Genomic DNA, 15208 nt, shown 5'->3' with positions numbered 1-15208 from the left:
AGACAGAAAAAGTGTATACACCTAAAAAAACAAATCACCATCACAATCTTGGTCAGAAAAATCGCAAAAGGATATTTGGCCCAAATCGTTCGGCCCCACTAGTCTGCGCCATAACTGATTTAATTTAAGGATTTTTCTAGCATCTTAGAAAACGTATGAATTATGTATGATCAGTAAATGTCAGTAAAGTTATTGATACGCTGGCTAGAAGACCACCGTTGGAACACAGGTTTGGTTTTACTTAAGTTATCGATGCGTTGGCTAGAAGACCACCGTTGGAACACAGGTTTGGTTTTAGTAAAGTTATCGATACGTTGGCTAGAAGACCACCGTTGGAACACAGGTTTGGTTTTAGTTATCGATACGTTGGCCAGAAGATTGGATGTGTCAAATTCTACCAGCAGCACCTGATTTAATTTAATGAAGTACTGAATAGGATGGATTGCTGTATGCCAATTTATATTTATTCTAAAGTTAGTTTTACTTTGCATACTGCCCAAATAGCTATACACAAGACTTTTGCACAGTACTGTATGTTTGTATGCATTCATTTACAAAACTGCAATAGTAAAAATGATATATGTAGCAGTTTATACCAATATACAAACATCTTTATTGGCAAATCAAAACTTATAATTCTTATAACTCAATTGTTACCCCAATTGTTATGTTTTATATCATTCAAAAGCGCCTTACATTGTGTAAATATTTTGTGATGACTGAACTAAAATAAAATGGTCCAAAACTATTTGGAATAGAATCTCATCAAATTAACTTTCTTTGACAACGTAAAGGCATTTTTCCTTCTTCTGAAGCATCGTGACGTGATTTGGGGATACAAGGTTTTGTTCTAACAGCAAGGATAATCTACAAACATAAGATACATAAAACAGCAGAACAAGGCTTTTTTCCCCATTAACACCATTTTACACTAACGAGGTGCTGAACTGTTTCCTCAAGGTGATGCTTCTGTTCCTTAGAAAATTTTTCACATCTGTCCATGACCGCTCTCTTAGTGCATGCGATTCTGTGAGTAAACACTGGAGGCACTCTCGCTTCTGAGGCACTTTACCGTCTGGATGAATCTCATCAGGTGTCGCTCTACTGCACGTACCTCTGAGTCTTCCCACTTACGTTTTGGCTTTCTTGTGGCATCTTTGAGGAAAACAGAAATAGATCAGTGCAAGATTAAGTACTGCAAAATGTGTCAGTATGTCACTATGTCAGTAAAATATCTTCGAGACAGGGCGTGTGCAACATAGCGCGAAAGCCCTGTTTCTCAACGACTGAGATTTGGCGTGCAGACTGCAGGTCACCTAGTGACGAGGTTTTGCCGCGCTAGCAGCGAATGAAAAAGGAAAAGAGAAAGACGGACATTTGGAGACGAATGGACTTATTCGCATTTATAAGCAACGTAGTTGGTTTCCTGATACGTTAAATCTGCAACAAAAGACTGTCAAACGCTAAAAAGTTGCGAAGATGAAGTCTGTTCTCTTTCTAATTTTCCCGTTCCACCTTAAATGGTGCCGCGTTTACCTCAGTCAGAATTTAAGGTGGAACGGGAAAGTTCAGCAAGAAGCTGCGAATGAGAAGCGACTTCAACCTCGTAAAACAGCCGAAAGCTGAAAAACATTTTACAGGAAACTCTTCAACTTTTGAGGAAAAGTTTTCTGGCGGAGATGGAAGAAAAGTGGCTATAGCTAAAGCTTAAAGCAGAGTAGAGTAAGTCTGCATTTTCGTTTATTTTGTTTAGTCTATACTAGGACATTAACACATACTGAGACATACTGGACATTAAATGTTGTGGCTCCCAAGGTGGTTTGTTTTTTGTTGAAAGGACAAAATGGCTCTTCTTATCATTTGTGTTGTGACTCCTGACCTAACCTGGCTTTAATGCAGAGGGTGCCGGTCAAATTTCTTACTCATCCAGTAGTGTTTTTGTTATGTGCCGCCACAGACTGTCCGGGCGCTACACTTCCAAGTTCCGCCTTTGCGTTCCGTCAACATTACGTTATAACTTAAACATTTAGAAAAACGATTTTTGACGTTGAATGAATCGATTCAGAATCGTCCACGTCCGCATCGCTATGAATCTAAGAATCGATTTTTATGCCTGATCAGTGTGTATATATATATATATATATATATATATATATATATATATATATATATATATATATATATACACACACACACAGTGGGGTGGGAAAGTTTGGGCAGCCTTGTTAATTTTCCTGATTTACCTTTATAAATCATTGATTGTTTGGATAAAAAAATTCCGTTAAATATATCATATAGGGGACAAACACAGTGATACTTGAGAAGTGAAATGAAGTTTATATGAATTACAGAAAGTGTGCAATAATTGTCTAAACAAAATTAGGCAGGTGCATAAATTTGGGCACCAAAAAAAAAACCTTACCTCAAATATTAACTCATATACACACATATATACACGTATACATATATATACTGATCAGGCATAACATTATGACCACCTCCTTGTTTCTACACTCATTGTCCATTTTATCAGCTCCACTTACTATATAGGTGCACTTTGTAGTTCTACAGTTACAGACTGTAGTCCATCTGTTTCTCTACGTACTTTGTTAGCCCCCTTTTACCCTGTTCTTCAGTGGTCAGGACCCCCATGGACCCCCACAGAGCAGGTCCTATTTGGGTGGTGGATCATTCTCAGCACTGCAGTAACACTGAGAACTCCAGCAGCACTGCTGTGTTTGATGCACTCGCACCAGCACAACACACACTAACACACCACCACCACATCAGTGTTACTGCAGTGCTGAGAATAACCCACCATCCAAACAGTACCTGCTCTGTGAGGGTCCATGGGGGTCCTGACCACTGAAGAACAGGGTAAAAGGGGGCTAACAAAGTACGTAGAGAAACAGATGGACTACAGTCTGTAGCTGTAGAACTACAAAGTGCACCTATATAGTAAGTGCAGCTGATAAAATGGAAAATGATCGTAGGTCATAATGTTATGCTGATTGGTGTATATATATCTGAAGAAATCTGATGGAAATGAGGTAGCCATTTCCAACTGACAATGAGGGTAGGTGGGTAAAGTGCAGGTATGTTAGGTCTTTAACTATAATCACCCATTTTACTTTTTGAATACTTTTTGACAAATAATTTTACAAATATTTGTCAATATATTTTCAAAATGCTTCCATAAAAACAGATGATTATACAATCAGATATCCCTGCAGATAAATATAAATGAACAAATATAAAAACTAATACAGTAATACTCTTTTTTTTTATATATATTATATATATTTTTTTACCTGGTTGTTTGGGTGTGATAGGTGCTATAGAAGATGCTGTAAAATCAAGATCAGTAGCTGGAACTGCAGGTTTAATAGATTCTGCTGCTACTGTGTCTGTAGGCTCATCTTCATCGTCATCACTTGACAGTTCGCATACTGAATGAACCAGGTTCTCTAGTGTAACGGTGACCAACAGTACACAGGAAGTGCAAAACATACAGAACACTATATGAATATATCATCTGTCATCACATTGCATTACAAATGTTTTAAAGTTCATATTCCATTAATATTAATCAAACATAAACGATTTATAAACAATCATGTTCATACCTTCAGGGTGTATTTCAATTTTATCCAGTGATTTGCCTTTGAATTCCGACAGCATTCCTCGTTCCATAGCCATTAAAACTTTGCAGCTCGCTAAAATGAGCAAAGTTCCTTGTGGCAGACGGTAGTACTGTCGATGGAGCCTTGTGGATGTGAGTGCCTGAGAATGATAATGAAGATAAATACAAGAATTATACAGGTACAGATTAGACCTGGGCGATACGGCCAAAAATGTTATCACAATAAACAAAATTAATATCGTTCGATATCGATACACATCGCGATAAATGTCAAATCATTATTTCATAAGGATGATTTTTTGCTACTGAGTGGTTAATTGCTGTGTTAAACTATCCTTTATGGTCAGAACACGACAAACACTCACCAAACAGTGGAACATTTCACAAATCTGTCATGGGAGAGTGGGAGAAAGTGTCCGGTGAGCTGTTTTTACGAGCTGGAAAAGCACAGCCGCAGTTTTTGTAATAGTCATAATTTAAGAAAGAAAAGTTTATTTTTAGCTATCTGGTGACGAGCGCTCGGCTATCCCGTTATATGCTAAACATGTGGCCAACAACAGTGCTAAACTGTTTAATTTCTCAACAACGTCAGCTTAGTACAAACAGCAAACATTAGCTGGCTCTGTATGTCAGTGTTGGATCACACCGCCTTAGTGCCATCACTCCTACCACATCCATGTCAGAGCATATCACAGTATTCAGACAACAGCTCGCAACATCTGGATTTCTCTATAGTAATTTGAGGGGTGAACCGCAATATATCAACACCAGACAAACACAGTCCTCCTTTTATGTATGTTTAAATTGAAAGGGGTGTTTTTGTGTCTTGTTTGATCTACAGGATCACCAATTCGCCGTGCTGTGTGAGTGACTGAGCGCTACTTCAAGTTAGCCAGCTGCTAAAAACAGCTAGCCTGGAAAGATAACGTTCTCCCGCTCTCCAACGCCTCACAGCTTCCTCAGTTTATTTTCGTTTAAATCAGGGCTGTAATTTTCATGAACCCACTTCTTTCTTTCACTTTTTCGTTGCTTGGGAATGCACTAATACTTAAATATGACTGTCCAAGCGATCGCTCCACTCAAACAGGGAATGTTTAACTCCACGTTTCAGATGTTGCTAAAGTATTTTTGGCGGTTCATTTTACCCCTCCCTCCCTAATCATGTCGAAAAACTCTGAAGTGCACAAACAGATGTTAATGTTATAGATCAAAATAGATTATGTCCTTCCATCAGAGATGGCCATTAATTTTTTGATCATGTTTAAGGACTGTACAAAAATATTTACAAAAACAAGTTCAGTAGTCAGTCCACTGCAAAAAATTTAAAAAGTCCATCTATAAAGTTAACAGTGAAATAAATTTTATATTCTCTGTCTTTTTTCTGTGATGATACGGCATGAAATCCTAGTATGAAGTTTTAGAATTCAGATACTGTGCAGATCCTTCACCCAGAATGTATCCAAGATAAAAAAAAAATCTGCTTAGGAATCCTACAATGAACATTACATGAACATTTAAATAATGTCCATACCTCTACATCTTCATCACTGAGTGAGGAATTGCTGTCAGGGCTGTGAGCTCCAGGAGATGATATATCCAACTTGAAAAGACATACAATTCATAAGATAAATAACGCAATCAAAGTACCTTTTAGACTGTCAATCAAATTGTGCCAAGTATTTACATTAATATATGAATACACATTTAACCACTAGCAAAAAGTCTTTTTTATGGTCTTAATGAAGTAGAAAAACAAATTGTTTGAAAGTGGGACATACAGTTTATATAGCTTACCAATTTGTCTATCTTGGAAATTTCATGGTAAAGTTCTTGCTTCAGCGTGCAGAATATTCTACGTTGCTTTTCCAATGCATTCTGTTTCAAATTTGTGCTCTGGACAGGTTGTGCAGTTCCAGACTGTGATGGAAAAAAGGGTGAATTTTAATATGTCTGTCTAGTACAGAATATTCCACAAAAAAACACAATGCACATTATGCAGATAACCACTCTGATTCATCTAGAAAAATAAGAGTATATGCTAGAGTACTGATGAAGAACAAATCTAAAAAAAGTAAAATCTACTTTTGAAGAATCTGTAAAAGTAACAACAAATAAGAAGTAATTCAACTAGACAGAGCATCAGATCAAAGAACCAAGCTTCAAGTAACAATTGGAGCTCAATAGTGAGTTTGGGGTCACTGGACACACATACACAAACTCTCTAAGCAGACTGGGGACGGTCTGGATCATAGACACTTCATACCAGTCCATTCTTATCATCAACTCTACAACTGGGGACACCGAACATACACACACACTTGACAAATCGTACATTGGGGACAGCTCCGTAAAAAGGCAGGCATGATAGGGTATATCATGGTAAGACATGTTCATACCAGGTCATCTCCAGCATCTGAAGGCTTGTCCTGTGAGCTGGCCTCTTCCTCAACTGGGCAGGAGGACCAGTCTGTCTCAGGCTTCTTCGGGATGCAGCTCACGGAGGGTTCTGCTTGTTCCTACAATCCAAAGCAGATTATCTCTCAACATCTGGGAAAGACTAATCAACACCTAACAGAATTTCAACAGCAGCACATTTCTGGGTCTTTAATGTAGGCACCTAAAAACACAACTCAAAGGTATTTCTATTCTCAAAACAGCAAAAACTGTACTACAAAAAGAAAGATGAACGTATTTTAATTAAAATTAACACTAGTTTCTAAATACAAACATAAAACCATAAAGACATCAACAATCCTTTTGTGTTTCACCAACACACAAGCGCAGCTCTCAATGAACTAAAAATATAAAACTGCATATTCTTGGCTATGTGAATCTTTAGTAAATACTAGCAGTCGTAATGGTGGTTAGATACTGACACTGTGGTGCGGTGGTATTCCATACCTCACTCTCTGTAATTCCAACACACTTCTTGAGCGACTTAACCCTTCCTTTAGGCTGACGTGAAAAAATGGTCTGCTTGTTCCTCACAAAATGGCCCTTGACATGCTCTGCTCGTACCTAAATTCAAACAAAAGTAAACAGAAAACAATGGAAAATTAAAAGAAACGCAACAGAATCTGTACAAAGTGACAACAAATAAGAAATAATTCAACTAGACAGAGCATCAGATCAAAGAACCAAGCTTCAAGCAACAATTGGAGCTCTATAGTGAGTTTGGGGTCACTGGACACACATACACAAACTCTCTAAGCAGATTGGGGACGGTCTGGATCATAGACACTTCATACCAGTCCATTCTTATCATCAACTCTACAACTGGGGACACCGAACATACACACACACTTGACAAATCGTACATTGGGGACAGCTCCGTAAAAAGGCAGGCATGATAGGGTATATCATGGTAAGACATGTTCATACCAGGTCGCCTTCAGCATCTGAAGGCTTGTCCTGTGAGCTGGCCTCTTCCTCAACTGGGCAGGAGGACCAGTCTGTCTCAGGGTTTTTCTGGATGCAGCTCACAGAGGGTTCTGCTTCTTCCTACAATCCAAGCAGAACCTTTATTGCATCACATTGTTGGTTAATTAAATAAAAGATCTAGAAATACAACTGACAGTCTTCTCTGTTTAGCACAAGGGCACAGAAGAGACCAAACAGGCAAATGAATCATCATTTAGTGCCAAGTACATGCTGGACTCTAACAATATTTGTGATATGACAACCATGGAAATATCAACATCTATTCAAGGTTCAACACAGTCACAGCTACGAAACTCTACATTTGTCATTTCTACTCAACAATGCAGTAAGAATTAAAATCAGCTGGCAATTTGAATCTTCATAATCACCAACAGTAGGGCTAGTTTACAAAAAAATGTTGCAATCGTAGTCCATACCTCACTCTCTCTAATCCCAAAAGACCTTGTTGGTGGCTTAACCATTTCTTGAGCTCTTTGGGAAGTTGCAATGGTCTGTTTGTGCTTCATAAGCTTCCTCTCAGAAAGTTCTGTCTGTACCTGAATTCAAAGCAGATGAATGGAAACAAAGACAGTCAAAGGTGACGCTTCACAGAATCTGAAGCCCTGCCATATCTACGACATAAAAATAAATAATTTAACTAGACAAAGCATCAGATCAAAGAACCAAGCTTCAAGCAACAACTGGAGCTCTATAGTGAGTTTGGGGTCACTGGACACACATACACAAACTCTCTAAGCAGATTGGGGACGGTCTGGATCATAGACACTTCATACCAGTCCAGTCTTATCATCAACTCTACAACTGGGGACACCGAACATACACACACACTTGACAAATCGTACATTGGGGACAGCTCCGTAAAAAGGCAGGCATGATAGGGTATATCATGGTAAGACATGTTCATACCAGGTCGTCTCCAGCATCTGAAGGCTTGTCCTGTGAGCTGGCCTCTTCCTCAACTGGGCAGGAGGACCAGTCTGTCTCAGGCTTCTTCGGGATGCAGCTCACGGAGGGTTCTGCTTGTTCCTACAATCCAAAGCAGATTATCTCTCAACATCTGGGAAAGACTAATCAACACCTAACAGAATTTCAACAGCAGCACATTTCTGGGTCTTTAATGTAGGCACCTAAAAACACAACTCAAAGGTATTTCTATTCTCAAAACAGCAAAAACTGTACTACAAAAAGAAAGATGAACGTATTTTAATTAAAATTAACACTAGTTTCTAAATACAAATATAAAACCATATAGACATCAACAATCCTTTTGTGTTTCACCAACACACAAGCGCAGCTCTCAATGAACTAAAAATATAAAACTGCATATTCTTGGCTATGTGAATCTTTAGTAAATACTAGCAGTCGTAATGGTGGTTAGATACTGACACTGTGGTGCGGTGGTATTCCATACCTCACTCTCTGTAATTCCAACACACTTCTTGAGCGACTTAACCCTTCCTTTAGGCTGACGTGAAAAAATGGTCTGCTTGTTCCTCACAAAATGGCCCTTGACATGCTTTGCTCGTACCTAAATTCAAACAAAAGTAAACAGAAAACAATGGAAAATTAAAAGAAACGCAACAGAATCTGTACAAAGTGACAACAAATAAGAAATAATTCAACTAGACAGAGCATCAGATCAAAGAACCAAGCTTCAAGCAACAATTGGAGCTCTATAGTGAGTTTGGGGTCACTGGACACACATACACAAACTCTCTAAGCAGATTGGGGACGGTCTGGATCATAGACACTTCATACCAGTCCATTCTTATCATCAACTCTACAACTGGGGACACCGAACATACACACACACTTGACAAATCGTACATTGGGGACAGCTCCGTAAAAAGGCAGGCATGGTATGGTATATCATGGTAAGACATGTTTATACCAGGTCTCCTCCAGCATCCAAAGGCTTGTGCTGTGAACTGGCCTCTTCCTCAACGGGGCAGGAAGACCAGTCTGTCTCAGGCTTCTTCGGGATGCAGCTCACGGAGGGTTCTGCTTGTTCCTATAATCCAAGCAGAACCTTTATTGCACCACATTGATGGTTAATTAAATAAGAGATCTAGAAATACAACTGACAGTCTTCCCTACTTAGCACAAGAGCACAGAAGAAACCAAACAGGCAAATGATTCATCATTTAGTGCTGAGTACATGCTGGATGCTAACAATATTTGTGATATGATAACTATGGAAATATCAACATCTGTTCACAGGTCAACACAGTCACAGCTACAAAACTCTACATTTGTCATTTCTACTCAACAATGCAGTAAGAATTAAAAACAGCTGGCAATTTGAATCTTCATAATCACCAACAGTAGGGCTAGTTTACAAAATAAATGTTGCAATGGTAGTCCATACCTCACTCTCTCTAATTCCAAAAGACTTTGTTGGTGGCTTAACCATTTCTTGAGCTCTTTGGGAAGTTGAAATGGTCTGTTTGGGCTTCATAAGCTTCCTCTCAGAAAGTTCTGTCTGTACCTGAATTCAAAGCAGATGAATGGAAACAAAGACAGTCAAAGGTGATGCTTCACATAATCTGAAGGCCTGCCATACCTATCACATAAAAATAAATAAAAATAAATAATTAAACTAGACAAAGCATCAGATCAAAGAACCAAGCTTCAAGCAACAATTGGAGCTCTATAGTGAGTTTGGGGTCACTGGACACACATACACAAACTCTCTAAGCAGATCGGGGACGATCTGGATCATAGCCACTTCATACCAGTCCAGTCTTATCATCAAGTCTACAACTGGGGACACCGAACATACACACACACTTGACAAATCGTACATTGGGGACAGCTCCGTAAAAAGGCAGGCATGGTATGGTATATCATGGTAAGACATGTTTATACCAGGTCTCCTCCAGCATCCAAAGGCTTGTGCTGTGAACTGGCCTCTTCCTCAACGGGGCAGGAAGACCAGTCTGTCTCAGGCTTCTTCGGGATGCAGCTCACGGAGGGTTCTGCTTGTTCCTATAATCCAAGACAGATTATCTCAACATCTGGGAAAGACTAATCAACACCTAACAGAATTTCAACAGCAGCACATTTCTGGGTCTTTAACGTAGACGCTTAAAAACACAACTCAAAGGTATTTCTATTCTCAAAACAGCAAAAACTGTACTACAAAAAGAAAGATGAACGTATTTTAATTAAAATTAAAACTAGTTTCTAAATACAAACATAAAACCATATGGACATCAACAATCCTTTTGTGTTTCACCAACACACAAGCGCAGCTCTCAATTAACTAAAAATATAAAACTGCATACTCTTGGCTACGTGAATCCTTAGTAAATACTAGCAGTCGTAATGGTGGTTAGATACTGACACTGTGTTGCGGTGGTATTCCATACCTCACTCTCTGTAATTCCAACACACTCCTTGAACGACTTAACCCTTCCTTTAGGCTGACGTGAAGAAATGGTCTGCTTGTTCCTCACAAAATGGCTCTTGACATGTTTTGTTCGTACCTAAATTCAAACAAAAGTAAACAGAAAACAATGGAAAATTAAAAGAAACGCAACAGAATCTGTACAAAGTGACAACAAATAAGAAATAATTCAACTAGACAGAGCATCAGATCAAAGAACCAAGCTTCAAGCAACAATTGGAGCTCTATAGTGAGTTTGGGGTCACTGGACACACATACACAAACTCTCTAAGCAGATCGGGGACGATCTGGATCATAGCAACTTCATACCAGTCCAGTCTTATCATCAACTCTACAACTGGGGACACCGAACATACACACACACTTGACAAATCGTACATTGGGGACAGCTCCGTAAAAAGGCAGGCATGGTATGGTATATCATGGTAAGACATGTTTATACCAGGTCGTCTCCAGCATCTGAAGGCTTGTGCTGTGAGCTGGCCTCTTCCTCAACTGGGTAGGAAGACCAGTCTGTCTCAGGCTTCTTTTGGATGCAGCTCACGGAGGGTTCTGCTTGTTCCTACAATCCAAGCAGAACCTTTACTGCACCACACTGATGGTTAATTAAATAAGAGATCTAGAAATACAGTCTTCCCTATTTGGCACAATACATAGAATCAAAAAACCAAACAGGCAAATGATTCATCATTTAGTGCTGAGTACATGCTGGACGCTAACAATATTTGTGATATGATAACCATGGAAATATCCACATCTGTTCATGGGACAACACAGTCACAGCTAAGAATATCGACACTGTCTAGCATGCTACCAAATATTTACATTAGTGACGGTGGCACAACATTAAATGCATATTGTGATAGTTTTCCCTACCTCACTCTCGATAATTCTGAGAGACTCACTCCTTTCTTGAACTTTTTCAGCAGTCACTTTTGTCTCTGTACATTTCAAAGAATAACTCTTGGGAAGAGTTTCTTTTACCTTAAACACAAAGCAAAGTAAATATTAAGTAGTAGAAAAAAACTCTGTATATACTTTTGGACCAATTGTATGACATCAATAAATCATGAAATATTAACCACTTGAGCCACATCCACCCATGTGTCACCTGTGTAAATCTCCAAATCCTCTTTTCTACTACAGAGCCTCAGATACAACCAATGATGTTTCACTTTGTTAACACTCACAAATGAAGTATGAAAACTAAAAAAAACTAGTTTCCTTTAAATATCAGACCAAATACCTTTAACCATGTAAATTTCAGTTAATGTCATGTATTACCATTATTGTACTCTGGATTTAATTTAATGCAGTATTACAGAGATGCTGGTTGGCATGTCAGGAGTGGTGCTGGAATTCACTGAGCGGCTGCATGCACTAATGTTGAACGTTGATGGCTGTGCTTTATCATAAAAACCAACGGTTAATGTTTAAATATCTGGCGTGTCCATTTATTTGCTGTGCTGAACATACCTCATCCCCTGTAGTGATAAGAAGCTTCTGATGAGCCCTGACAGTGGACGCTTCTGGTTTAACCTAGTAAAAAATAATAAATAATAATTTAAATAATTTCACCTCATAATTCATTTGTGTGTTATAATATCAGATCCTACTTTAAAGGACACCTTCATTACAAATCACAAAAGAAAAAAAATAAATAAAAAGAATTAAACAACTGTCATACCTGTTTGCGCCAGGGCCAATCTGAATCCCCATAGTTATAGGTAATTTCTTCTCCTGGTGAAATATCTCGAAGTGCAAATAAGCACAGGTGCGGCGTTCCATCCACCTCAACGACTTTTATTTTGCAGTTTGGTTTCTTGTGTTCATCATTTACAAGCCTCCCTAAAGACTTGTCTTCAACGGATGCATCCACACTGAACAATAACAGACACAAAAAACATGCACAAAAATGTATGTCTTATTTAAATCTGTAAAAAGCATTGGATATTAAGAGCACTTAGCAGACAAGTAAACACTTATTTTAATGTCATACAACAGTTAGTTCCAGCCACGCAAGCTGATTGGTGAGAAGCGTTCTAACCGTGCTGATATTTTGCAATAACATCACAGGTTTTTCACAAACACTATCACTCCGCTGAGACGCCGTTGCTAAGCAACGAGTTTAATGAATTTAAATGTTTTTACTTCTTACTTTGCGAAGTAAAACTGTCATCACCACTGAGCAGCTTTTCAGTTGGCAGCTGTGACAGAAGAACAGCTAAACAACCTGGAATCAGCCAGAAATGAACCGAACACCATTCGCCAAACGTGTAGTCTGATCTTCAGAGTCTGACAAAATCAGACTGAGCCATAAAACTGCCACAATAAAAAACAAAAAAGCTGCTCAGTGGTGATGACAGTTTGGGAATTTAGTGTGAGGAGCTGGAGAACGAACTGCCGGCTGTGCAGCGAGTGGGCGGAGCTCGTTACTCTGACGTAGCAACAAGCTGCTCGTTAAGGAACTATAATTTGGTGAAGGAACTGCGAACATTAAAACATATTAAACGCCGCGTTCACGGCCCAGTTTATTAATTTATTACTGTATTTATTTAACTGTTGCATAAAAGCAATAGAACACTCGAGGAGTGTGATCACCAATAACATCACGGCTGTGATGATCTACGGTGACCAAATCACAGCCGTGATGTTATTTCGCGATAACACACTCCCTCTGTGTTCTATTGCTTAATTATGATGCAGCAATTAGAGTGATGTCACTTACCTCCAGTACTTCCCTCTCCATTGAAAATCAAAAATAAACACTGTTTCTGAAATATTTTTCTGGGTAAGATTTTGTGTTAAGAGTTGCCCTCTGTACTCCAGGACAAAATCTCCCTTGCAAAAGTTTGCAGTTGAAAATACACCTCGCCCTGGAAAAGACATTTTTTTTTTATGCTACTATACACAAACACGTGAAAACATTGTGATTCACAAGAGATCACACACTCAACAGAATCACATTTTCAACAAATAAATGATTCACCTTTAAAAGAGCTGATGAATTTTTCCTCAAGACCCGGCTTGTCTGTCTTCATTTTGATGTAAATCTCAGCATCTTGCTGTGGACTAAGTTGCTTTTGTCTTATCAGTCTTTTTGCCATTTTGTCTTAACAGTCTTTCTGTTAAAAAAAAAATCAGTCAACATTTCAGCTTTAAAACATTTAGATTTGTCACAAATAACAGCAGACTATTTTAATTTAATCATAAAACTGTCAAACTGTCCAACTGATACCAACATTATCTACATTTTGTCTGACTTTCTTCAAAAACCTCTTACAGTCTTGGGGGCTGCAGTCCAACAATTTAAGGGGTTTACTGTTTAAGCACACCTTTTTAACTCATTAGTTAATTAACAGGTTTAGCCAGTGTGTTTGAGCAGAAAAATCAACAAATTGTGCAGAACTGTGACCTGGAGTTGCAAATTCCTGAACTACATCAATGAAGATCAGTCACTTATGCATACATTAACTTTAACACTGGAATGGAAAGAATGTCAAATGTTTAGCTTTTTCCCATTATAACTTAGAAAAATTTCCATTAGAATAACTAATATTCAGTATCAGTAATATCACACGCATTAGCAAATGACCTACAGAAAAGCCCAACATAAATAAATAAAGAACACTCACACCACTTTTAAAATTATTAATCAGAAACTTCTAGCTTTTCAGATAATCTCTTAATAATGTTTTAGCCATAAAACAATAGCTGATTAGTGAGCCACGGTAACCAGACAAGTCACACTGGAGCCGGTTAAAGAGCCAGCGTGCGACTCTGACGCTAGCTAGCGCGCTACCAGCTAACACACGCCACGTAACGGGTTAAACTCGGCCTCACTGCCTCTCAGACATCAGCCACTGAAACAGCATATGTTAGCTGGCATTCGCAGTGCTGCTGCAGGGTTTCTGCTTCTCAGATAATCACTTAATAAAGGTTTAACCATCAAAAAAACAAGCTAATTTATAAACCGACTAAGACAAGTACACTGGACCCGATTACGGCGCTAGCCTGCGGCCGTTAGCTTAGCTACCACCTAATACACGTCTTATAACAGGTTAAATTCAGTCTTACTGTGTCTCCAACATCGGTTACTCGACATCATTCGCTCAAATTAGATGTTTCATCTTCTTAACCTGCATCACTTGAGCATTTGCTAGCATAGCAGCCAACTAACTTTAACTACCATTTCCAGAGTGCGTCATCTCTGCTGCGCTAGCATCGAGAGCTAACGTTGCGGAGCACGGTGGAAAGGGAGCTGGCTGCGGCCAAAGGCGAGCTCGCTAGCGGCGAGCTGCACTCACTATACAGCATAATACACTCCTCATATAATGCTGATCCTATAAACACGTATGGATTAGCAATAAACAGCTCAAATCAAATCCGCATTGTGGTGTGTAGTTAGTTATTTAACTTGGAGCTGTTTTAAAGAAGCTAACTTCGAAGCTAAACAAGCTAGCTAACTAACTAGCTTCTTTATCCACACTTTTCACAGACGATAACTTTGGCGAAAATGCGTTTAAAAGTAATTCATGACTTTAGAGTCATCAGTATTTTGCTCAAACCACGTACCTTGTCCAGCGTCTTCGCTCTTAGTGCAGGTTCTCCCTTGTGCTCGGGGCAAAATCCTCCTCGGCCAAACGTGGATAAAACCATGCGGGAGCTTTGGGTTTCATTTTGATTCAGTCCCTATTACAGAAATAGTGCACTAC

The 15208-nt window shown here is 38.9% G+C and overlaps 1 protein-coding gene across 1 annotated transcript; it reads right to left on the bottom strand.

Annotated features, from left to right (window-relative positions):
* Window positions 1-1012: 1012 nt before the first annotated feature.
* On the bottom strand, window positions 1013-14304 carry LOC118811210. Its single transcript, XM_036575372.1, has 18 exons — window positions 13483-14304; window positions 13222-13369; window positions 12181-12373; window positions 11970-12032; window positions 11370-11477; window positions 10936-11055; window positions 10456-10572; window positions 9953-10072; window positions 9453-9572; window positions 8976-9095; window positions 7501-7620; window positions 7025-7144; window positions 6545-6661; window positions 6040-6159; window positions 5175-5243; window positions 3627-3783; window positions 3312-3467; window positions 1013-1155 (listed from the first exon to the last, which is right to left on the bottom strand). The coding sequence occupies exons 1-18, from the start codon at window positions 13598-13600 to the stop codon at window positions 1013-1015; spliced, it is 2229 nt and encodes a 742-aa protein (XP_036431265.1). The 5' UTR covers window positions 13601-14304.
* Window positions 14305-15208: the final 904 nt, after the last annotated feature.

The sequence above is a fragment of the Colossoma macropomum genome, unplaced genomic scaffold (genome assembly GCF_904425465.1).
Source record: "Colossoma macropomum unplaced genomic scaffold, Colossoma_macropomum, whole genome shotgun sequence".
NCBI lineage: Eukaryota > Metazoa > Chordata > Actinopteri > Characiformes > Serrasalmidae > Colossoma > Colossoma macropomum.
Note: the sequence above shows the minus strand (reverse complement) of the source record. Positions and strands in the feature narration are given on the sequence as shown.

Bases quoted from the DNA above. Each gene is read 5' to 3' on its own strand.
- LOC118811210 (XM_036575372.1), bottom strand. From the start codon at position 13,600: ATGGCAAAAAGACTGATAAGACAAAAGCAACTTAGTCCACAGCAAGAT. The intron at 6,662-7,024 runs GTATGAACATGT...GTTTGAATTTAG, and splicing joins CAGATGCTGAAGGCGACCTG to GTACGAGCAGAGCATGTCAA. The intron at 3,468-3,626 runs GTATGAACATGA...CCGTTACACTAG, and splicing joins AATTGAAATACACCCTGAAG to AGAACCTGGTTCATTCAGTA.